At 37.1% G+C, this 25121-nt stretch overlaps 1 protein-coding gene across 13 annotated transcripts in view; it reads left to right on the top strand.

The window, feature by feature from the left end:
• Nucleotides 1-25121, top strand: part of CAPRIN2 (caprin family member 2) — a 42940-nt gene that overhangs the window by 7347 nt on the left and 10472 nt on the right. For 9 of the 13 annotated variants that reach the window (XM_025283454.3, XM_025283457.3, XM_044941308.2 and 6 more), the window contains exons 4-13: nucleotides 3965-4051; nucleotides 9822-10060; nucleotides 11264-11346; nucleotides 13358-13525; nucleotides 14427-14470; nucleotides 15351-16028; nucleotides 18623-18745; nucleotides 19924-20005; nucleotides 22230-22285; nucleotides 24516-24620. In XM_025283454.3, coding sequence (XP_025139239.2) covers nucleotides 3965-4051; nucleotides 9822-10060; nucleotides 11264-11346; nucleotides 13358-13525; nucleotides 14427-14470; nucleotides 15351-16028; nucleotides 18623-18745; nucleotides 19924-20005; nucleotides 22230-22285; nucleotides 24516-24620 — 1665 coding nt within the window. The remainder of the gene's footprint in view (nucleotides 1-3964; nucleotides 4052-9821; nucleotides 10061-11263; nucleotides 11347-13357; nucleotides 13526-14426; nucleotides 14471-15350; nucleotides 16029-18622; nucleotides 18746-19923; nucleotides 20006-22229; nucleotides 22286-24515; nucleotides 24621-25121) is intronic. The other 4 variants (XM_044941310.2, XM_044941312.2, XM_044941313.2 and 1 more) reach the window with 2 other exon arrangements.

Here is a 25121-nt window from a genome sequence, read left to right as displayed (position 1 = left end):
GAAAGTGGAGAGAGTTCCTTGACCCCACACACGCACAGCCTTTTCCACTATCAGCATTCCTTACCAGAGTGGTCCATTTGTTACAATTGAACCTATGTTGACACAGCATCATCACTCAAAGTCCATAGCTTACATTAGGGTTCAACCCTTGGTATTGTACATTCTGTGGGTTTTGACAAATATATAATGGCACGTATACTGTCATGGTAACATACAGAATAGCTTCACTGCCTTAAAAATCCTCTGTGCTCTACCCGTTCATCCTTTTTTTTTTTTTTTTTAATATGGTGTCTGTGTTTCCACAATACTTTTAAATGATTTAAAAGTATTCATTTAAATTGCACATTTCTGTGATGTAGGTCCTATTGTCTTTATAAGTGCTTGAAAACTGAGATGAGAACAGTTAATGGGAAAATTGCTGGTAAATGAAAAGCTGGAGAAATGGAGGAAAAATGGAAGTTTAGTGTTATAAAAAACGAGTTGTTTGTAGAGTAGGAGGGTGCCTCTGTGTTGAAATCGTCTGAAAAGTTAACCAAAATGAAAGCTATACAAGATCCACAGGTTTAAAGGATGGGATTGACATCACTGACATTCAGTTCAGTTCATTCGCTCAGTCATGTCCGATGCTTTGCGACCCCATGAACCGAAGCACGCCAGGCCTTCCTGTCCATCACCAACTCCCGGAGTCCACCTAAACCCATGTCCATTGAGTCAGTAATGCCATCCAACCATCTCTTCCTCTGTCGTCCCCTTCTCTTCCTGCCCCCAATCCCTCCCAGCATCAGGCCAGGACAGTTCTGGTGGAATGGTGGAAACAATCCAGGTTGATAAGGGCTGAAGAGGAAATGGAGACTGTGTAGACATTTTGAAATTTGTCTGAGACTTGAAGGAAGTGGTTGTCAGAAAGGCACTTTTTATTTTTCTTGTGTAGGTTGGGGGAGACTTGAACTTCAGTGCTGGTTTCAGCATCAACAGAGAGGGAGAGGCTTAAGGCATTCAAGAGAGAATCATAGATTAAGTTCTCCTGTGAATGCAGAGTTGAATAGGATCCAGGGCACAGGTGGAAGGATATCTCTTTCACTGTATAAAAAAGGAGAGAAAGGAAGGGTGGATCCACATCTAATGATGGGAAGTTGAGTTAATGTTATTTGGGAGTAGATATGAAGGGGTATTGGAGAAGGAAATGGCAGCCCACTCCAGTGTTCTTGCCTGGAAAATTGCCTGGCGGCAGGCTATAGTCCACAGGATCACAAAGAGTTGGACAGTCGAGTGTACACACTGGAGAAGGAAATGGCAACCCACTCCAGTGTTCTTGCCTGGAGAATCCCAGGGACTGGGGAGCCTGGTGGGCTGCTGTCTCTGGGGTCGCAGAGTTGGACACGACTGAAGCGACTTAGCAGCAGCAGAGCAGCACACACACACACACACACACAAAGGGGGTATTCCTTTCCAGTTTCACATCCCTTTGAGGACTATTTACTATGGTTATGTTACCTGTGCATTCTTGGTTCTAATACTTGAACTGCCTGTTTTATTAAGAAATATGTAGTCCATACAAAATATTGCATATAAGTTACAGCGCCTAATAAAGCAAGTGTCAGAACCCACTGCTGCTGCTGCTAAGTCGCTTCAGTCGTGTCCGACTCTGTGCGACCCCATAGACGGCAGCCCACCAGGCTCTGCCGTCCCTGGGATTCTCCAGACAAGAACACTGGAGTGGGGTGCCATCGCCTTCTCCAGTCAGAACCCACTACTTAGCTCAAATAGTATATTAGGAACACTATTGAAGCACCTTCCCTGAGCTCCTTCCTGTAACCTGACCTTGAACTTCCCCCGTTCATTCCCTTCCTTATGTTTGAAGAGAACTTACTGTCCTTAAAACTGTTAGGGTGACTTTTTGAAACTTACAATAAATGTTATACTGTATATTCTGCAGCTTATCTTTTTTCATTCACTACATTTAAGATTTTTATATTGAGGCAAGTATTTCTATTTCATTTGCTTTTCTCTACTGGATAGTAGTCTATAAAGATGTATGTTTGAGTTGTTTGCTCTTATTTTTTGGTATTCTACTTTGATTGGTCTTACATGTAAGATACAGGTGTAAGATTTCTTCAGGGTGTGTGCTTATCATTGGGCTGTAGGGTATACCCATAGTTAACTTCCCAGTAAAAATGCCAAATTAGTTTCCTAAATTATTGTACCAATTTATGTTAAAACTATGTTATGTTACAGTACACAGTTCTGTTGCTCTATACTTTTGCAAAGACTTAATAGTATTCAATTATTTTAAAAACAGCTTTCTTGAGGTATAGTAAATATAACATTAACCCCTTGTAACTGCACAATTCAATAATTTATAGTAAATTTGTAGAGTTATACAACTGTTACAATTGAGTTTTATTTACTTTAAAAAATATTTATTATTTATTTTGGCTCCAGTGAGTCTTAGTTGTGACTTGTGGGAACTTTGTTGCAGCAAGTGGGTTTCTTAGTTGTGGCATGCATGAGGGATCTAGTTACCCAACCAGGGATTGAACTGGCCCCTGCATTGGGAGCATGGGGTTTTACCTACTGGACAACCAGGGAAGTCCTAGTAGCAAGTTGTAGAACATTTCCAGATCCCTTTCAAGTTCTCTTTTGTGCTGTTATTTGCTTTCTGTCTCTATAAATTTGTCTTTTCTGGATATTGTATAGAAAATAAAGTCTTGTATCTGTCTTCTTTGACTTACCATTATGTTTTTCAGTTTCATGCATGTTATAGCATGTATCAATAATTCATTTCTTTTTGTTGCTAGCCAGAATTCCTTTGTATGGTTATAACACATTTTGCTTATCCATTTACCAGTTGCTGGATTATTTGGATTGTTTTTATTTGGGGCTGTAATAAATAATGTGCTGTATAAATTTGTCTACAAGTCTTTAGGTGGGTATATGCTTTCAATTCTTTTGGGCAGATACTCAGAAGTGGAATATTACACTATTTTAACTGTACAGGCTTTGTAATATGTCTTTATCTGATTAGATGAGTTCCCCATCTTGTTCTGTTTCATATTGGCCCTTTGTTCTTCCATGTAGATTTGAAGTAAAGTCCATAGAAACTTGCCCCTTCTCTAATTATTTACTTTCTTCATCTGTGAAATTGAAAAGAAAAATTTGCCTCTTTAAATTTACAGGGAATTCCCTAGTGGTCCAGTGTTTGTGACTCTGCTCTCACTGCCAAGGGCCCAGGTTCAGTCCCTGGTCAGGGAACTGAGATCTGGCAAGCCACATGCATACCCTCCAAATTTGCAATATTTCTGTTATAATACTTAATTTGTTGTTATAGGTAATTATTTACAAGTTTTTCCTACCATAGTGTAAATTTGTTGAGGTTGCTTCATCTGTGACTCTCACTGTGCTACTTGTGTAATATATTTGTGTAGTGAATGAATATTGACAGAGGAATCCTGTAGGTTCAGTGTTCTTAAAACCCTCGGGCCTCTCTGACCTTAGACTTTTATGGATAGTCAACTTCATTTTTATTATTATGGTTCAGATTTCTAGCATAAAAGTTGAATTTTTGAATTTAACTTTATTTAACTTCTACTAAATACTTTCTCCTTACTTTTTTGAGTATGTGTAGTAAATGTGTACTTAGTCATGTCTGACTCCTTGCAATCTCATGGGCTGAAGCCTGCGTGGCTCCTCTGTCCATGGAGCTTTGCAGGCAAGAATACTGGAGTGGGTTGCCATTTCCTTCTCCAGGGAATCTTCCTGACCCAGGGATTAAACCTGCATCTCTTGTGTCTCCTGGATTGGCAGGCGGAGTCTTTACTACTGTGCCACACCCGGGAAGCCCATGTGTAGTAAATGGCTAGTTCCCAAAGTGTTAAATCTCTTCTACTGTTATCAAGGAGCGCTTATTTTTACATATTGTACTTGGAAATTCACAGAATTGATGTTTTCTTATCTGGTTTGGTAGGAAGCAGTTGAGAAATACGAAGAAGTGCTACATAACTTAGAATTTGCCAAGGAGCTTCAGAAAACCTTTTCTGGACTGAGCCAAGATGTGAGTATGTTTTTTTTTTTTTTTTTTGCTTTTCTTAAAACCAGCTTAATTACTGACCTTGAAGAAAATGTTAGTGTCTGATAATGGTACTTGGTTATTGTTCATCTAATGCCTGCTGATTTTTTATTCTGGGAGGTGGGGTGGAGGATAGCTACTGAAGAACTCAATACAAATGTTATCTGAATACGAGATATTGTGAATAAAGTATTCATTATCAAATGTATATTATTTCACTATGGAATTATAGAAATCACTGAGAAATGGAATGAAAATTTTTTGACAGATTTGTTTATCAAGAAATGTGGGCTTGAAAATTTAAATAATACTGGCTTGTGTGTTTAGCATTATTTGACATATGATGAAACATAGAATTGGTAGATCCTTCTTGAGAGCATGACAGTTATTACCAGGAAAATTTATGGTTCATAATTTAAATAGAGTTAAGTGTGGTCTCACTGATATAGTTTGAATTACTCTATATTGGCAATTCAAGTTTTTTTCTCCTATAAATTTAACCAGTAATTAATATGAAGTCTTAAGCTTTCATTAATAGGTATTCTTCATTGTTCTAGAGTCTTAGTTTTAGAAAGATGGACCTTTAGAGATCCTGTTCTAACAACTGAGGAAATATTTTGGTGAATTCATTCTGGGGTAGGGAGAATGTCTCATAGGCTTTTCTACTTTTTGGATACTTTATTGTACAGTGAATTAAAATTCTCTTCTCCATTCCCCTGGGATCAAAAACAAACAAAATACCACAAAATATCATTCTGAAGTTGATGACATCTACCATCTTAATCTTTGTATTATATAATTCTGAGTTGCTCTTTTCTGGATGTCTGACTTTTAAAAGGTAGTGTGAAATTTAAAATAGCCTCGTATAGAGATACTTCCTTCTGTTTTCTGAATACTTCTGTTAATGCAAGTCTAAGATGATATTAGATTTCATGGCATCCGATATCATGATATTAGATATTCATGGCCTCCAGTCCCATCACTTCATGGAAAATAGATGGGGAAATAATGGAAACAGAGACTTTATTTTTTGGGGCTCCAAAATCATTGCAGATGGTGACTGTAGCCATAAAATTAAAAGATGCTTGCTCCTTGGAAGAAATGCTATGACCAATCTAGACAGCATATTAAAAAGTAGAGATATTACTTTGCCAACAAAGGTTTGTCTAGTCAAAGCTATGGTTTTTCCAGTAGTCATGTATGGATATGAGAGTTGGACCATAAAGGTGAGCGCTGAAGAATTGATGCTTTTGAGCTGTGGTGTTGGAGAAGATTCCTGAGAGTCCCATGGACTGCAAGGAGATCAAACCAGTCAATCCTAAAGGAAATCAGTCCTGACTATTGATTGGAAGGACTGATGCTGAAGCTGAAACTCCAGTAGTTTGGCCACCTCATGCAAAGAACTGACTCATTGGAAAAGACCTTGATGCTGGGAAAGATTGAAGGCAGGAGGAGAAGGGGACTACAGAGGATGAGATGGTTGGATGGCATCACTGACTTGATGGACGTGAGTCTGAGTGAACTCCGGGAGTTGGTGATGGACAGGGATGCCTGGCGTGCTGCGATTCATGGGGTCACAAAGAGTTGGACATGACTGAGCGACTGAACTGAAGATGATACTAGCTTTGTTATCCATAGGGCACTTTAACTCATGTTCGCTTTTTCATTACTTAATTTTAATACTTTCTGTTGGCTCCACATCTGTTAAGCATTTCTAGGCTATTTTATTATATTTATTTTTTTGGCTATACCATGTGGCATGTGGGATCTTAGTTCCCTAATCAGGGATGAAACCCATGTCCCCTGTATTGGAAGGGTGGAGTCTTAACAACTCGGCTGCCCGGGAAGTTCCTCTAGATTATTTTATTATTTTAAAAACTTTTTATTCCTCTAGGCTATTTTTGGTACAGTGTTTTTAAGTCATTTTTTTTTTTTTCTGATACATGTGATTGATTTATCCCTCTTCCAATGTGTTGAGTTTATTTAGTTTTGGTCCATTGTGCTAAAAGAAAGATCTTTATGTTTACCTTCTGGTTGGAGGTTTGAAGTATATTTCTATAATACTTAATAATTTCTGTTAACTCTTTTCTCAGAGTTAACCCTATCAAATTTTAATTTTTTACCCAGGTTTTTTTTTAGTGTATGATGTTCTTTTTAGATTTAAATCTTGTTTTAAACATCATCCATGTGCTAGGCACTATGGAGTTTCACTATTTTTATAATGAAGTACCTTTCAGCCTATTGAGGAATTTTTTTTTTTTTTTTATGAAGTCTTTCTTTTGTTAGACCTCTGCTCTGAGATAGCCTGTTTGCAGTTTGTGTAACATTTTCTTCTTTCCCTTCAAATTAGAGTTGGGAGCCTTCCTATTCAGTCCACATCTCTTTGTTTTTTTGATAAGAGCTTTGTCCTTTGATGGGGATTTATCATTCAGAGTCATGGTTCAGAAAATAAATTTTATGGTTTGGTACTATTGGTTGATAATAATCTACTTCATTTCTTTTTAACCGGTCCTCAACTGAAAGAAGATAAGTAACCTGACTTACTAGTTTCCACATAAATAAGGAGAAATAGGCTGCTGTTAGTGGTTAGCATGATATCTGATTATGACCTGGTTGTCATTCAGCTACTAAGTCGTTCTGATTCTTGGTGACCCTATGGACTACAGCATGCCAGGCTCCCCTGTCCTTCACTATCTCCCAGAGTTTGTTCAAACTCATGTCCATTGAGTCAGTGTCATCCAACCATCTCATTCTCTGTCATCCCTTTATCTTGTCCTCAGTCTTTCCCAGCACCAGGGTCTTTTCCAGTGAGTCAGCTCTTCACATCAGATGGGCAAAGTATTAGAACTTCAGCTTCATCATCAGTCCTTCCAATGAGTATTCAGGGTTGATTTTCTTTAGGATAGACTGGTTTGATCTTGCCGTCCGAGGGAATCTCAAGAGTCTTCTCCAGCACCACAGTTCGAAAGCATCAATTCTTTGATGCTCAGCCTTCTTTACGGTCCAACTCTCACATCTGTACATGGTCGTAGTTAACTCACTAAGTTGTGTCTGACTCTTGCAACCTCATGGACTGTAGCCTCCCAGGCTCCTCTGTCCATGGGGATTCTCCAGGCAAGAGTACTGAAGTGGGTTGCCATTTCCTTCTCCCACATCTGTACATGACTACTTGAAAAACCATACCTTTGACTGTATGGACCTTTGTTGGCAAAGTTCTGTCTCTGCTTTTTAATACACTGCTTAGATTTGTCACAGCTTTTTCCTAGGAGATCTGGAAGACAACATATTTCTTACTTGATTAAATCAATAAATATTTGAGGTCCTGTCACATGTCAGAGTCTATGTTGGGTCCTAGTGATATACTGGTGAACAACAGAGATAGAGTCCCTGTCATCATGGAGCTGAAGGCTAAGGGGGATGCAGTTCAAGAGAAAGATAAACATTTAATGCAATAGATACTTTGATAGGGGAGGTTCAGTGTGACCTGAGCAATAAGAACACCTAATCCAGCCCTGGGAGGTGGCTAAAGAGAGATCTGAGGTAATCATGTGATACAGTCCCAAAGTGTCCTCAGCACCTTTGTATTTTCTTATACCATCATGAGTTTGTGTCCACGGGAATCCCACTGTCTTGGAGAGCTAGAATTACCACCTCTTTTGTCTTTCCCCCTCTCAAGCAGAAACTGAATTTGATAAGTGCTATTGAGGTCCATATTGAGGTCTTGGAAAAAGCTTTGCTGAGCCTTTGCCATCCTGGAGAAAATTCCCTTGTTCACATAACCCCCAACCAGTCTGTTTCTCACTCTCAACGTTTTATCTTCACACATTGTCTCTTATTGGAGAAGGTAATGGCACCCCACTCCAGTACTCTTGCCTGGAAAATCCCATGGATGGAGGAGCCTGGTAGGCTGCAGTCCATGGAGTTGCTAAGAGTCGGACATGACTGAGCGACTTCACTTTCACTTTTCACTTGCATGCATTGGAGAAGGAAATGGCAACCCATTCCAGTGTTCTTGCCTGGAGAATCCCAGGGACGGGGGAGCCTGGTAGGCTACCGTCTATGGGGTCACACAGAGTCTGACACGACTGAAGTGACTTAGCATAGCATAGCATAACATTGTCTCTTATCCCTGGTAGTAGTGCAAGTCATAGTTGGCATTCATACCCTGTAGAAAGGAATTAATAATGCCATAATGAATCTTTTTCCTGAGGGTTTTTTTTTTTTACCACCATCTTAGTTGATTAGGATTTATGAACATCTTTTTTGTAGAGTTTTGAATATTGATGCTGAATCAAAGTACTTTAATTCATTTATAGGAAAAATCAAAAGGATTTTTTTTTTCTGTTCCCTTAATTTTCATACCTTGGAGAATATCCAGTATGATGGAAAAATTACAGACAGAAAAACAGTTATGGGGAGAAAAAACTGTTTAGGTTTCTCAGAGGAAATAGATGGTACTTCTTATTATTGGTATTTTATAAATGAGCAGTCACTTTTGGGACCCACATATTATGTCAGACTTTAAAGTATTATAGTTGTGAGCTTTCGAGTAGACTCTAAGCTACTCAGACTATACATACACATATATTCATTTGAGGGAAAACTTACATTCTGCTAATTTTCCATATGTATTTTGTCAACTAAATATTGGAAGATACAGCTCTATCCAGACTGACAACATTTGAAAATATCTCTCAATTTTGCTTAAAAAATCCCTATGTGCTGTGGCTGTTTTTCTGGCATTTGTAAGACATTTTATTTCTGTTTGGTTTTCAATTCCTCATGTTTTAGCCAGTCATTTTTGGTTGGTTGAAAATTAGCCACTTTAGTTTAAATATACTTCCCCTGGAAAATGAGATTAAAAAAAAAAAACAACCCCCAAATTAAACTGAAGCATTTTCTTAAAATACTTAGCCTAAAAAGGCTTGGTATACATGATATGGAAAAGTAAAACCTTGGAATTAAATGGACATTAATGATAGATATTTTGCTTCTCATGATGATAATAGAGGTACTGGATTCAGCCTGGAGTTGGGAGTCACATATTTGGACTTCCTCAGCTCTATTGCACTGACAAACCAGTTTAGTACCCGGTGATCTTGTCAGTTTCACAGTCAGTGTTAGAGATTTATCATTCAGTCTCAACTCTTTGGGATTAGACTTCTGTAGACTAATGGACGAAGAAGGCAATGGCACCCCACTCCAGTACTTTGGCCTGGAAAATCCCATGGATGGAGGAGCCTGGTAGGCTGCAGTCCATGGGGTCGCTAAGAGTCGGACACGGCTGAGCGACTTCGCTTTCACTTTTCACTTTCATGCATTGGAGAAGGAAATGGCAACCCACTCCAGTGTTCTTGCCTGGAGAATCCCAGGGACGGGGGAGCCTGGTGGCTGCCATCTGTGGGGTCACACAGAGTCGGACACGACTGAAGTGACTTAGCATAGCATAGCATAGACTAATGGAAGGCTTTCCAGGTAGCACAGAGGTAAAGAATCCACCTGCCAATGCAGGAGACACAAGAGATGTGGGTTCAATCCCTGGGTTGGGAAGATTCACTGGAGTAGGAAATGGCAACCCACTCTAGTCTTCCTGGGAAAGTCCCACGGACTGAGGAGCCTTGTGGGCCACAGTCCATGAGTTGCAATGGGCTGGACATGACTGAAGCGACTGAGCAGCACACACACAGCACAGACTATAGATTGCTAATATGGATTGTGGAGAGTTGCTCACTTTAATTAACATTTGTTTTAACAGCTACTTAAAGCGCAGAAGAAAGCCCAGAGAAGGGAGCACATGCTAAAACTTGAGGCTGAGAAGAAAAAGCTTCGCACTATACTTCAAGTTCAGTATGTATTACAGAACTTGATGCAGGAACATGTCCAGAAAGACTTCAAAGGGGGCTTGAATGGTGCAGTGTATTTGCCTTTAAAAGAACTTGACTACCTCATTAAATTTTCAAAACTGACCTGTCCTGAAAGAAATGAAAGTCTGAGGTAAGTTAATAAAAATGTTTTCCTAAAATAAGACACATGACACTTTAGCTTTTCAGTGTATATATTCAGCATTGGAAACATTGGCTGTCCAGGCTCTCACAAGGTTGATAGACTGTCTAGTAGGAAAGTGAATTTGAATGGTATTATTAACCTGCTTCTTTATTATAACACTGATCTTTAAAATGTCTGATACTTTAGCCTTATACCGGTATTAGCCATAATACTAATTATGTATGCTCTTAAACATTTTTTTGTAATTATGTCAGACTGTTGTATGACTGAGAGTCTTTGCCTCCTTACTACTGTACCTAAGTGGAGGTAAATGAAATTTAACTTGATCCATATCACTCAGCTGTCAAAGTTAGAATTATTTAGTGTTCTTCTTTTGCTGTGAATAAATACCGAGGAATAAATTTAATAATTTAAAATAAAACCCCAGCAAATTGAGGCATCTCAATTTTTTTCTTCTACAGCTATCTTTTTGCTGTTTTTGCTTAAATGGAATATGGAGTAAATCAGCTATTGAGCAGAGCTCTGTGCTTTTGATTTGTTAGATTCAGGTCGTTTCAATGCTGTGTTTGTTAGCCATGCAAAAGCAGAGTTAGGGTAATTTCTAGTAACAGTTGAAACTATCAGTTCAGGAAGAAACCTTATAAAACTCTTTAATTACCTATATATAGCCATATATTTATTTATTTACTTATTCCTACCTGATAATCTATTCCACCATCATCATCTATTTGGTTGCTTCCTTCTAATGCTTCACTTTGATAGATCCAGGGAATAAAGCTTACTTTAATATTTGAAATGTAAGTGAAACCTAATTTGAAAAATGAGCTGCTCTCTTTAAAGCCTGATGTAGCTCTTAATATTTCCAATCCACTGTTCTTTTATCTAGGATGTATACTTGGTAATGAATGATACCATATTGATTGCTTTAAACTCTTTTTGAGTCTATTCCTTAATAGCTGTATTTGGTAAAATCTTTATTTTAGTTGTTTTAAGGAAAAATGCTTATATATATGAAGTCCATAAATGGACATTTAGTCATCTTTTATAAAATTTCAATTTTTTATTTCCAGAGAGTAGAAAAACACAAAATGAACACTGAATGTCTTAATTGTTGATGGGTTATATTGTATAAATTGGTTTGCTCCACATGCCTCTAAAACCACCTTTTCTGCTGCTGCTTTTCCTTGTCAGCGTTGAAGACCAGATGGAGCAGTCATCCTTGTACTTTTGGGACCTTTTGGAAGGTAGTGAGAAAGCAGTGGTAGGAACGACATGTGAGTTTTCTCTACTCTGGGCTTATGCAGTAAATACTAAACTTTATGTCTAGGAGTTTAGTATGATATCAAGGGCCAAAACTGTGTCAGTCCATCAGAACTTACACGTCTGACAATACTGGATTCATTGGCAGAATGATAGCTTTGTTTTGTTCTGTTAGAAGCAGCTCTTGTTTAATTGTACTCACTAAAATGGAACCTATGGTGAGTTTTGAGTGGCAATTCACAGTGATTTGGGAACAGAGCTATAGACTAGTGCTTGACCATTTTGGGATTCAGTTCTCTCTTCTGCGTGGTAGTACCCATTCTGTTCAGGAAACTTAAATCCACACATTGTTAATATCAAAGTTTATTTACCAGACCTGCTTAAAAAAATAGGAATGGTTTGGCTCCATAGTCTATGGAAACATTGTTGTCTACCGATCTGGAATTGATCTGGAGAGAAAGAGTCCTTTTGGCTTTGTAAGTAGGCTTTGACCAGATGACCAAGTACAAATGTCTGGACATGAAATACATCATTTTGTGTGCTAGTTTAAGATAATGAAAACTCACTGGAAGCTGGTAAACATTTTTGTTACTTCCTTTTTAAAAATATTTGAGTATGAATAACTATCTCAATTTCTTAAGTCCTTTCAAATTTAAATCACAGATATTTATTGCTTGGTTAGAATTCAAAATGATACAAATACTTTGGAAACTAGTTTGTCAGTTTTTTATAAAATTGTGTATACTTACTATATCACCAAGCAGTTACACTTCTAATACCCAAGAGAATTGAAAACATACATTCCTTTAAGTACTTGTACAGGAATGTTCATACCAGCTTATTCAGAACAGTCCCAAATTGAACCCAGTCCAGATGTACATCAGCTGATAATTAATAAACAAATTGTGATATATCCATACAGTGAAATCATTTCAGCAGTAAAAAAGGAATTATTGATACTGTAGCAGCATGTGTGAATCTCAAAATAAATTATGCTGAATGAAAGAAGCCAGATAAAAAATGAATACATAATGTATGATTTCATTTATATGAAATTCTAGAAATGACATAAAGTGAATGATAGTGGGTCAGTGGTTGTTAGGGAGTAGGGGGAAGTGATTGTTTATAAAAGGGAAATAAGGGAACTTTTTGAGTTGATTAAAATAGTCTATATTGTGGTTATGGTGGAAGTAACATGACTATTACATACCTGCTAAAACTGTACACTTAAAATGGGAATTTTGTTTCTTGTAAATTTTACCTCAAAGTTAATTTTAAAAGACAGGTAATCTGTGTCATAGTATTCCTCTGAAAAGAATAGTAGACCCAAATCAAGTTTGAGAACTCTGCTTTATTTGGGAATTATGTTTTTAGTGGCTATCAAAAGTGAAATAGACTTTAGATCTGTTTATGATCTTTAACGTCATTTTAAGGTTTTACTTGATTATCAAATGGTGATGTGGTAGGAGTGAAATACAGCATAATTCAAGAGTAAAATCTTAATCATGGAATTTTGTACTTTAAACATTCTTTAGAGATTGTCCAAGATAGGTTTTTCTAAAGATTATATTTGAGGAACTGTGTTATTTTACTTCTCCAAAGTCATAGTTACTTGGGGAAGGTAGAGTAATTGCTTATTGTGATGTCTTGGGGGTGGATGGGAAAATTCTATTTTCTCCAAGCTCAGGGAATACATATGTGCTTTTTATGACATACTAGAGTCTTCAATTGGAATCTCTGATTTTTAGTCATTTTCCAAATGGTGGAAATGGAGGTCCAGAGAAACTTAAATGACTTGCTAAAACTTTGGGATTCTGACTTTTAAAATTTATATTCATTCAGTATGAGGTAATGATGGACTACATATTTCCTTTTTATAGTATGACCAGTTCTTTAAGTATCCCCAGTGTAAAATGTTATAATGACATACAACTAGGATAAAATTGCATTAAGATTTCTATTTCAAATAATTTTCCATGAACTATTCAGCTATGTGATAACTAACTCTTAGTCACTTTTTGTTAGACAAACACATGAAAGATCTACTCTCTAAATTGCTGAACTCAGGCTATTTTGAAAGTATCCCAGTTCCAAAAAATGCTAAGGAAAAAGAGGTATCATTGGAGGAAGAAATGCTAATAAAATCGGAGAAGAAAAAACAATTATTGAAGACTGAATCTGTTAAAGAGTCAGGTTTGTTGTGATCTCTGAAATTCTTTATAGTGGTTGCATTTTTAACACTTAACCAAATGAGTCAAATCATTGTAAAATGATTGCTTTGTTTTAATTTTATTTTCTGCATGCATAGAAATCTTTACTAGTCCCAGGATAAGCCTAGGTTTAGGAAACATGTCTAGGCTTTACTACCATGATTGGCAGAGTGAATCTCAATAGAAACTTTAGGTTATACTTTGTTACAAGAGAGTATACTGTTAAAATGAGGCATTTATGGAATTTGAAGGAATCTCTTCATTAAACTATTAGGATCATTCCATTTAAAACTGTTTAAATGTAAGTTATAGTAGAGTTCAATACTCTACTGTAGGCCAAGAATATAAATAATCTAAGGTTAACATACTGATCCCAAAATCAGTTAAAGAAATGTTTTTCAAAATTCTACTTTTCTTGAAGAAATACTTTAAGTAACACGTTTACTAATGATTGTTGAGGCTGGCAAGAAATATTACTTCTAAGGAGGTAGTCCAAGCAGCTTTCTGGTAGCCACTAGCAAGATTCAAGTGTTTCTCATTTATACCCCATGACACCAGAGCTATAACTCTTATCTTGAAAGAAGCTGGTGTTTGTGGATAAGGGGAGATAGTCCTATTTTCAGTCAGAAATCAGTTTGTAACTGCAGCTTGAATTCAGAAAACTGTCTTGCGTAAGGAGAGCAACTAGCTCCAACTAGCCTCAGCCCACATGCTTTTGACCAACACCCAGTAGTGAGAATTACTTCTTCCATAAATATACTTAATTGCACCATCCTTTTTCTATTACCCTTCTGAAATTTGTTTCTTAAATGAATTATAGTGTAATCAGTCTAAAAACTTATGGTTTACCTGGTATTTATTTAATATTTCTTTTATTTTCTCAGAGTCTCTTATGGAACTGGCACAACCAGAGATACAACCACAAGAGGTAAGGTACTAAAAGGCAATTTTCAGTCAACTTTGGGTTTTGAGACTTTTGGGTAGTGTTGTGGTTAAAAACTGAGGCTCTGGATCTAGACTGCATAAGCTTGAATCCTGGCCTTGCAGCTTATTAGCTTTTTAGTGACTTTGGGCGAGATACCTAGCTCAGCTGTGTCTGTTATTCTCCTGCATAAAATAGGGATAATGATAATGCCTGCCCTACATAGTTATTGTGAAGTTTGAAGGAGTTCACTTAAATTCTAAGTTACTTACACTTTGGCCTGGCATACAAGTGTTAGCTGTTGCTGTTTTTGGCTCCTGTACTGGAATTTAAAGATGAGTAGGATTTTGCTCTTGCCAGAATTTACTCATATTGGTAACAGAAGAGGGTATTTGTTCTCTTTCTGAAGTGACATTTTAATTCATGGAGGCTGAAAATAATGGAAGAAGCAGAATCACAATATGATTGATACATAATGGGAATAAAGAAAAGGCTGGTAATTCAGGGAACATAAGGCTTCAGAATAAAGAGAATAACTTTGTGTAGTTGAACTATCCTCTGCCTTAACATTTGAGGGAGTCATGTGGTCCCAAAGGTGGCAGAGGCAGAATAACCTTGGTAAAAGAGCCTGAATCAAGCAAATGTGGCACCAAGATGTGCACTGCTTACCAGTCTGAGGTGAGTCAAATGTAGATCGCTACTTTTGAAGTTTGTTTTTCTGTTAATTGAGGGGGAAGGAATGGACCAAAAAGGAGGAGACTCTCTTCAAGGAGGTTAAGGACAGAAATTTCCTGTTAGCACGGTGGTTCAGACCAGTGGACATAGGAGTTTAGTACTGCCCCCAAGGTCTACAGACTGACTTGAACACGTTTTCCCTCTGGTTTAGTTTCTTAACAGACGCTACATGACAGAAGTAGATTATTCAAGTAAACAAGATGAAGAGCAATCTTGGGAAGCAGATTATGCTAGAAAACCAAATCTCCCCAAATGTTGGGATATGCTTACTGAACCAGATGGGCAGGAGAAGAAACAGGAAACCTTCAAGTCCTGGGAGTCTTCTGTAAAGCACCAGGAGGTCTCAAAGCCTGCGGTTTCCTTAGAACAGAGGAAACAAGAGATTCCAAAACTCAGGTCCACTCTGCAGGAAGAGCAGAAGAAGCAGGACGTCTCCAAAACCAAACCAACTCCTGGCCAGTGGAAGCAGGAAGCTTCCAAATCCAAAGCAGGATACATTCAAGAGGAACAGAAGAAGCAGGAAACACTGAAGCCTTGGCCAGTTCAGCCACAGAAAGAACAGGAGCCAAAGAAGCAAACGCCAAAGTCTTGGACACCATCTGTGCAGAGTGACCAGGACATCACCAAGTCATGGACCTCTCCCACGTGTGAAGAACAGGATTCAAGACATCCAGAGACTCCAAAATCCTGGGAAAACAATGTTGAGAGTCAGAAACACCCTTTAACACCACAATCACAGATTTCTCCAAAGTCCTGGGGAGTAGCTGCAGCAAGCCTCATACCAAATGACCAGCTCCTTCCCAGGAAGTTTAATACAGAACCCAAAGATGTGAGTTGATTTGTATCAGTCTGTTCCTGTCATTGTAGGCATAAATAGAGATTTGTGATAGTGATAATTTAAAATTTCTCATTAGAAAAAACCCAGTAAAACCCATATTAATATATAAAGTATTTCACTTAACCCTTTAACACATAGTTTGTTTTTCCTAGAAAATCGAAGCACTTAGTCTGTCTTTTGTGCTTAACCTGAAGTGAAATTTCTACAATTAGAAAATAATGTTTTAATGCTCAAGTTTTAATGACATGATATGACATCAAAATAATGATAGTTCAGAGAAGAATATAATGTGAAGTGAGATATGTAAATGCATATCAAAAGGTGGGAGACCTTTTTCTGATGCAAGTTACATTTTTCTGTATTCTCTTCCTTCTCTTTCACTGACTTATAGTCATTCAATTAGCTTGTCCTCTTTGAATAAGGAACAAATGGACAGGAGAAGAAACAGGAATCTTTCATGTCCTGTTTTTGAAGATTAGTGCTTGGGGAGGGAGCTGGATTAGTTGTCTGTTTCTGTTTAAAAATAAAAATTTTCTGCAGATGAAAAGTATAGGTATTTACCATTCTATAATTAAGTTTTGGAGTATGAGATTTGGTTCAAATATGAGGCCTCATTTTGTTAATAATAAATAACTCATGCCAGTAATATAAGGCTTATAATGAATAATCCTTAGATACAGTGCTAGTTAGTCTTGTCTTTTATTAGAAGTTATTTACCACTATTTCAGTGCAAACTTGCTGAAGACTTGTTATCACCTTGTTTGCTAAGAAGTGTGAACTCACTACCCTCCCAGTGTTCTCCATGTCCATCTCATAGTGTTCCTGAACTTCCATGCCATTTTAGCCAGAAGTGAAAGTGTTAGTTGCTCAGTCGTGTCCGACTCCTCGCAACCCCATGGACTAGCCCAATAGGCTCCTCTGTCCCTGGGGTTTCCTAAGGCAAGAATGCTGGAGTGGATTGCAATTTCCTTCTGCAGGGGATCTTCCTAACCTAGGGATCGAACCCAGATGTATTGAGGACCATATATCTTTGGTCCTTTAACAGTTTGAAGATTATTTTTGTATGTTGCACAGGGAACTGTACTCAATAGTTTTTAATAACCTATAAAGGAAAAGACTCTGAAAAAGAATGCACACACATACATATATAAAAAACTGAATCACTGTGATGTACACCTGAAACTAACATGATATTGCATATCATAAATCAACTATACTTCAATTAAAAAGTGAGGGGGCAGAAAACATTTTGTTTAGGAAATTCAGATCACTGCATTTTATAAATTACGCCTGCCTCAATTCTACCTTTTGGGAAGAGAATTTTAGAGATATTTGTCTCCTTTTATTTTCCTTTCTTCCTCTTTAAGTGGTAATGTAATTTTAGCTTCATCCTGACCCTGCAGAAGATTGATAGCCTTATTTCATTAACCAGATATGATATGATAGTAATTTTAACAGGATAGCTATCAATATTTTGGGAAATTTATAAACCAAATTTAATACTTCAATAAAGTTGCTCAAAAAACACAGTTAAAAATTCCAGTAGGTATAACAGTGCTGAGCCTTGACCATAGGAAATATTGATACCCTGCTGTTTGTTGAATAGTATTTAAAATCAAGAGTGTTTAATTGTAAAGGTCAGAACTCATTTATTGTACCTTATGGCACAGACATCATCATATTTGAAGTTACAGGGTCTCTCAGTGAGTGTGTGCCTCTATCTGTATTGCAATCTCCACTGTCTTTATTTAATATGACTAAGTACAGTCAAGGGCAAAAAAGAGTTCAAAGACAAAAGACTAGATACATGAAATAAATCACCAAAGTTCATACTTTTCTCCTAAAAGAGTCTTTCATATATTTCCTTAAGGTCTGTTAACTATTATTTTATGACGTTGTTGATGTAGCTTAGCTGTGTAATTTCTTAGTGAATTAGAAGGTGGAGAGGAGGAGCTGGTAGGGATCGGTTTGCTGATACCTGTAAGAAATAACCATAAACATGAGGTCTGTTTCAGCAATCTTAAGAAATTTAGCTGGAGGGGGACCACATTCTAAACATCAGTAGCCCCGCCAAAGTACACTTACTTTATAACAAAATATAACAATGTATTTCCTAAACTCTAGGATATATGTGTATACATTTGTATACCTTAATGTTTCTGAAATCAGATATATATTAAAAATGGGATATATAATTAATGTGATAGTAACTTTTTTCCTTGGAAAAACGTCATTGAGGTGTTTTATATTGTAGGCAGTGGCATCTTGTGGAGGACGTAAGGTAACCGATGTCCACAATGAAATAACTTTTTGTCAAGGAAGTTCTGCTGTTATTGGCCTTCCTTTTAAAAAGATGATGGTTAGCAACAGTTCCCATTAAAGTTGTACTGAAGGGGGAAACATTTAAAGTTTGTTTAAATTACTTAGAAGAGGCATTTATGTGGAAATTCTTTACCTGAGATAAACCTATAAGTGAACACTGCTATGTGTTTTGATTACATTAAGATGCAGTGATAAGCTAAGTTTCCGGAATCAAGCTGTTGAATTTGAACTTCACTCTTACACATTATGGGTTTATCTTGTAGGTGCCTAAGCCTATGCATCAGCCTGTAGGTTCTTCCTCTACCCTTCCAAAGGATCCAGTATTGAGGAAAGAAAAACTGCAGGATCTGATGACCCAGATTCAAGGAACTTGTAACTTTATGCAAGTATGAGTCATTATTAAGTGAATCTTAAATGCTAGTTATGGGGCTACTAGCTTCTGGTCTGAAGCATTAAATGAAGTCGTTAAGAGCATATATTCTGGTGTTCAGAATGAGAACAAACCTCAGCTCTGCCACTTGCTCACTCTGAGAGTTTAGGCAAGTTACTTAACTTTCTGCCTCAGTTTCTTTTTTGAAAAAAAATGAGGATAATAGTTCCTGTTCCTGTTTGTTGTGAGTAATGAAATGAATTAAACATGTAAGAAGCTTAAAGTGCTCAAATGATATTGCTGCTGTAGCTCATTAGCAGTTTCTACTCAGACTGGGAGAACCTGTACTATGCTTGGTATTTGATAGATGCCATTGTGTGTAAATAATCATGACATTCATTGTCCTCAAAGAGTTTATATTTCATTTGTATAAGATGAGTTAAGTCAATAGTTAAATGTTAAATTGTGTTATACAAACACATGCAGAATTTCAAAATATTGTGATATTATTGAGCTAGGAAATAGGCAAATAGAGATTTTTGTGTGTTAATAGTAAAAAGATCTTGCTTTGGAGTTAGACCTGCATTTAAATCCACTTCTGCCAATTACCAGTTATATAATCTAACAAACTCCCAACCTTCTACTTTTTTATTAAGTGAGGGAATTGCTTACTTCTTCAGATTATTTGATGATAAATAAAGAACCTAAAATGATCACTACAAGTGTGTAAGTTAAGTACTCAAAATGTTAGAAATATTTCCAGGATAACCAAGTTAGGCATATGGGAGAAGAGAATGGCTTGTTGTCATGAAAGTGTCTAAGACCATGAGTTAGTTTAGTGGTTGAAATAAAATAATTAGAACTTCTCATTGGTTATAATAAAAATGAGGGCTCAGTCTATGCTAGGATTAATGTTTATGTTTAAACCTTCAAGTGAGGTGTTTTCCTAACTTGGCCTTGGAATTACTATTAGAATTTTAATACTTGATAGTCTTAAGGTTTGACAGTTACTTGAGATTTACTTTTAATTTCTTCTCCTAAAAGACTTAAGTTATTAACATCTTAAGATAGTTATTAGATAAATTCCTATAGCTAATAAGCAGAGGTTTATGACAACATCATAAATAATGGTAATAGGTTTACCAACAAACAGTGATCTTTGCTTCCACTCATTATTTAAAATCTTATCTTTAGGAATCTATTCTGGATTTTGACAAACCTTCAAGTGCAATTCCATCGTCACAGCCGCCTTCAGCTACTCCAGGTAGCCCAGTAGGTATGTCCTCATTCTTAAGATTTGTTATACCTACAGCTGTTTGTTCCAATTGTTTCTTTTATAAATAATTTTACTCTTGACTTGCTTGACTCCTTTCTACTCTGTACATCTAGTGTTGAGGCTTTTGCATCCTGTGAGTGAAATTATATCAGTGGTATTTAGTGTACTGCTTAACACTGATTAACACAGGACTGGAAAAGGTCAGTTTTCATTCCAATCCCAAAGAAAGCCAATGCCAAAGAATGCTCAAACTACCGCACAATTGCACTCATCTCACACACTAGTAAAGTAATGCTCAAAATTCTCCAAGCCAGGTTTCAACAGTATGTGAACTGTGAACTTCCAGATGTTCAAGCTGGATTTAGAAAAGGCAGAGGAACCAGAGGTCAAATTGCCAACATCCACTGGATCATGGAAAAAGCAAAAGAGTTCCAGAAAAACATCTGTTTCTGCTTTATTGACTATGGCAAAGCCTTTGACTGTGTGGATCACAATAAACTGTGGAAAATTCTGAAAGAGATGGGAATACCAGACCACCTGACCTGCCTCTTGAGAAATCTGTGTGCAGGTCAGGAAGCAACAGTTAGAACTGGACATGGAACAACAGACTGGTTCCAAATAGGAAAAGAAGTACATCAAGGCTGTATATTGTCACCCTGCTTATTTAACTTATATGCAGAGTACATCATGAGAAACACTGGGCTGGATGAAGCACAGGCTGAAATCAAGATTGCTGGGAGAAATGTCAGTAACCTCAGATATGCAGATGACACCACCGTTGTGGCAGAAAGCTAAGAAGAACTAAAGAGCCTCTGATGAAAGTGAAAATGGAGAGTGAAAAAGTTGGCTTAAAGCTCAGCTTTCTGGAAACTTAGATCATGGCATCTGGTCCCATCACTTCATGGCAAATAGATGGGGAAACAATGGAAACAGTGACAGACATTGTTTTTTGGGGCTCCAAAATCGCAGATGGTGACTGCAGCCATGAAATTAAAAGACACTTACTCCTTGGAAGAAAAGTTATGACCAAGCAAGACAGCATATTAAAAAGCAGAGACATTACTTTGCCCACAGAGGTCCGTCTAGTCAAGGCAATGGTTTTTCCAGTAGTCATGTGTGGATGTGAGAGTTGGACTATAAAGAAAGCTGAGTGCAGAAGAATTGATGCTTTTGAACTGTGGTTTTGGAAAAGACTCTTGAGAGTCCCTTGGACTTCAAGGAGATCCAACCAGTCCATCCTAAAGGAAATCAGTCCTGAATATTCATTGAAAGGACTGGTGTTGAAGCTGAAACTTCAATATTTGGCCACATGATGTGAAGAACTGACTCATTGGAAAAGACCCTTTTGCTGGGAAAGATTGAAGGTGGGAGGAGAAGGGGACAACAGAGGATGAGATGGTTGGATGGCATCACCAACTTAATGGATATGAGTTTGAGTAAACTCCGGGAGTTGATGATGAACAGGAAGGCCTGGTGTTCTGTAGTCCATGGGGTTGCAAAGAGTCGGACACAACTGAATGACTGAACTAAACTGACTGAACTGATTAACACTGCACCAACACTGGTTAATCTGAATCTGGTCTGACACTTCAGACTTCAGGCTTTTTGTTCTGCGTTAGTTTATCTTAGGAGTGGAATGACATGATCAAAGCCATAGTTCAGCTGTAGTAAGCAGTATACACCAACCAGAAGACTCGTGCCGTAATTCCTGGGTTGGGTAAGGAGAAGGAAGAGAGAGTAATTAATAAAAGTGATAGACATTAACAAGAATAAATCAAACTGAAACTATGTAATTGAAAAGTATGTTTAATTTACATGATCAAAGAGAAAAAAAAATGAAGAGACAGATGACCCCCGCAAGGACTTATTTTGAAACTTGTAATTTAAAGTGTATCAGCTAATTACTGCTCATGATAGCTCAGATTTTATCTTCCAGATTACAGCACTGGTTTTTAAAAAGTCACAGTTCTTTTCTTTTAGAAGACTCGAAATGCTGCTTTTGTCCATTTAACCATAAAACATTATTAAATATCACAGATGGAACTAGGATGCTTTTTCTCTATAATCCTCTCTGACTTTTTAAAGCTCTAATAGAAGGGACTTGAGACCCAGTTCTTCTAGCTACTGCTTGGTTTTGTACAATATAAACTTTAGTTTCCATCCAGTTTTTTGCATAACGTTTTCTCTTCCCTCAGTAGTTTACTGTTGATTTCACTCTCTACAGCATCTACAGAACAGAATCTATCCAATCAAAGTGATTTTCTTCAAGAGCCATTACAGGTAACTTCTCCAGATTCATCTTTCATTTACTCTTGCATTGGTATGAACAGTCAGACTCACTGATTCTAATATTCCTAACTAAATTATTGAAAATGTTTTAAGGATATCTAGTTTTTTAGATCAAGTAAAACTGGTCCTCAAAAAATTCCCTAATGAACATGGGCAAGTCATCTGTTACAACAAAGAAGGAAATTTTAGTAAGGAGAGAGCAAGCCTGAAGAATTCAGAGGTACTCTGGGAATCTTACTTTGCTGTTTAAGCTACCTAAGTTACTTAGTATATTGGCATAGTAAAGAGTCTAAAGAAAGAAACGAATTTTTAATTCATGGTTAATCCCTCACCCCACTCCCTGCTCTAGCTAAAGAATTCCACGTTATGTGTTCTAACTATTAGATTCTGTATGAGGCTTTCAGTCAACAAGTTAAGATTTTTTTTTTTTGCTAAACCAGTAGTCTAGTCTAATTGTTCTCATAGGCATGCCTCTGGGGTGGCTGCATGAGAATCATTTGGTCACTTTAATAAAAATACATATAGTTGACCCTTGAACAATATGAGTTTGACCTGCTCAGGTCCTCTTATATGTGTTTTTTTCTCCCACTAAGTCCATACAATACTACATATCCGAGGTTGGTTTAATCTGAAGGTGTGGGACCACAGGTGTGGAGGGTCGACTGTAGGGTCTGAGCATCTCTCCATTTTGGTAGCACAGCGAGTCCTGGAACCAGTCCCTGTGGATAACTGAGAGAGGACTATATTGTTAGTTACCACCTTAGACCTGTAAGGTTGGCATCTCCAGGGGTGTTGTCTATTCATCTATGTTTTTAGTCTGCTCCTTGGGTGAATCTGCACATTGATTTTTTGGAACCACTGGCCTCCATCATCATGCTTACTCAGAAATACTTAAAATGAACTCTAGCTGGTCTACTTAAAGAGCAATAACTTGGAAGCAAAAACTGCCTTAACTTCTCAGTAAATACTAATGTAAATAATGCTTATCTTCTTTGTTAACCTCTTAACTAAAATTCATAGTCTCTTAAGGCTTAACTATCAGGTGTGCCAAATTGCCTTAACTTAGTATCTGTGAATTTTTTGGCAGTTAACTTAGTTGTGTTCCCACAACAGCCAATAGCATTTATTTTGGGTGGTTGTCTCATTGTTTTAAAGAGGAGGCCAGAAGCAAGGCCTAGGTTTAAAACACTCCTGTTTTGTAATAGTTTGGTCAGATCTAAATTATACCTATTTAAATACATAAAATGCTCTAAAGGATTTCAAAATTTTTTTCATAAGCCCTTTTCCATGAGACTTTTTAAACCTGATCCCCATCTCCTTCCCAAGAAGCAGCATATCCTGATGAACTCTTGGAGAAGATGACTGAAACATAACTGCTCTGTTAGCATTGGGTAACCCATGTATTACTTGGGCTTCTGAGAACTGAATTGAAGCATTTAGATAAAAGGAGTGGATTCACTGACACTTCGGACCTTGTGATTGCTAGAATTTTATGGATTTCTGTTATATTCCAATACCTGTTATGCCATAGAATTCCTTCCTAGCTGCTTTCATAGTTTTTTTTTTATCGGTTACAGTTGTCAGACTTAGTTCCTATATGCCTTCTCCCAATTTTTATTTTATACATATTAGCTTTAATTTTTGTTAGGATATTGGTGCCATTGTGATTTATATAGAGTTTATCCTTTTTATTTATACTTCCCCTACTCCTTTAAGACACTGAGAGCACTTAGAATAAAAGATAGTTGTCATGATTCTGGCAGACCCATGCTCAGAGCGTTAATGTACCCTGGGCTCTTTGCCCAGGAAGCTTGCTGTTGAGTGCCTGATGGAAAATCTGGCCCCAGATTTCCAGGGCCAAGAATCTTGATAAATGAGGATGGGATTAAATGTGTAGCTTTGGTGACTAGGCCTGGAAAGGCAGTGTAGCTGGCTGCTTGGATTTGAATCTCAGCTCTACCCCTTAATTTTAGAGTGATCTTGGGTAAATTATTTAACTTTCTTTGCTTCTGCCTGATTATGAATAAAATGGGAATAGTTGTACCTATTGCACAGGGTTATTGTTAGGAGTAAATATATTAATATGTATTAAAGTGTTAAGCATAGCAATTGGCACTGCTGAGTGTTCAGTGAGAGTAATGTGTTGGGAAGGTCAGGGCCCATGTAATATAAAGTGAACAAATTGTGCCTTTTACAATTTTTTATATCTTCCTGTGTCTAGGCTGCTTCTTCTCCAGTTACTTGTAGCTCAAATGCTTGCTTGGTTACTACTGATCAGGCTTCTTCAGGATCTGAAACAGAGTTTATGACCTCAGAGACTCCTGAGGTAATAAGAAACCAATTGTCTTAATTTCTTTCTGACTTAAAGAATAGCAGAACCAGCTTAACATGTGAATTACAGGCATGATCAACTTAATGACTGAACATTTATACTTTACTAATGTTTGCTTTTTATTGATGTTGTAGTCCTGGAACTTACACAGGTAACTTTAACTTTATTGTGACTTTACCATATAAATAGACTTAATAGTGTATTAAATAGACTGAAAAGGCAAGTGTATTTCCTTTTCAGATACAATAAATTATATCTGAAATGCTAATGTAAGAAGAATGAAAATTTCTAGGTAGGGCTAGGATTAGCAATTAGTTCAAGTTTCTCATTATATTTATATTGAAGGACTCCTTAGGAGAAAAATCTTTTATACATATAACTGAAGACTCAATAACTTTATAGTGTTAATATTAGCACTGACTCAGTCAGAATGAGTTCCATTCTCTTTACGGCTAATTTTGTCAAAGCATTTTGACAGTATTATGTTTATGCTTT

The sequence above is a fragment of the Bubalus bubalis genome, chromosome 4 (genome assembly GCF_019923935.1).
Source record: "Bubalus bubalis isolate 160015118507 breed Murrah chromosome 4, NDDB_SH_1, whole genome shotgun sequence".
Lineage (NCBI taxonomy): Eukaryota > Metazoa > Chordata > Mammalia > Artiodactyla > Bovidae > Bubalus > Bubalus bubalis.
Note: the sequence above shows the minus strand (reverse complement) of the source record. Positions and strands in the feature narration are given on the sequence as shown.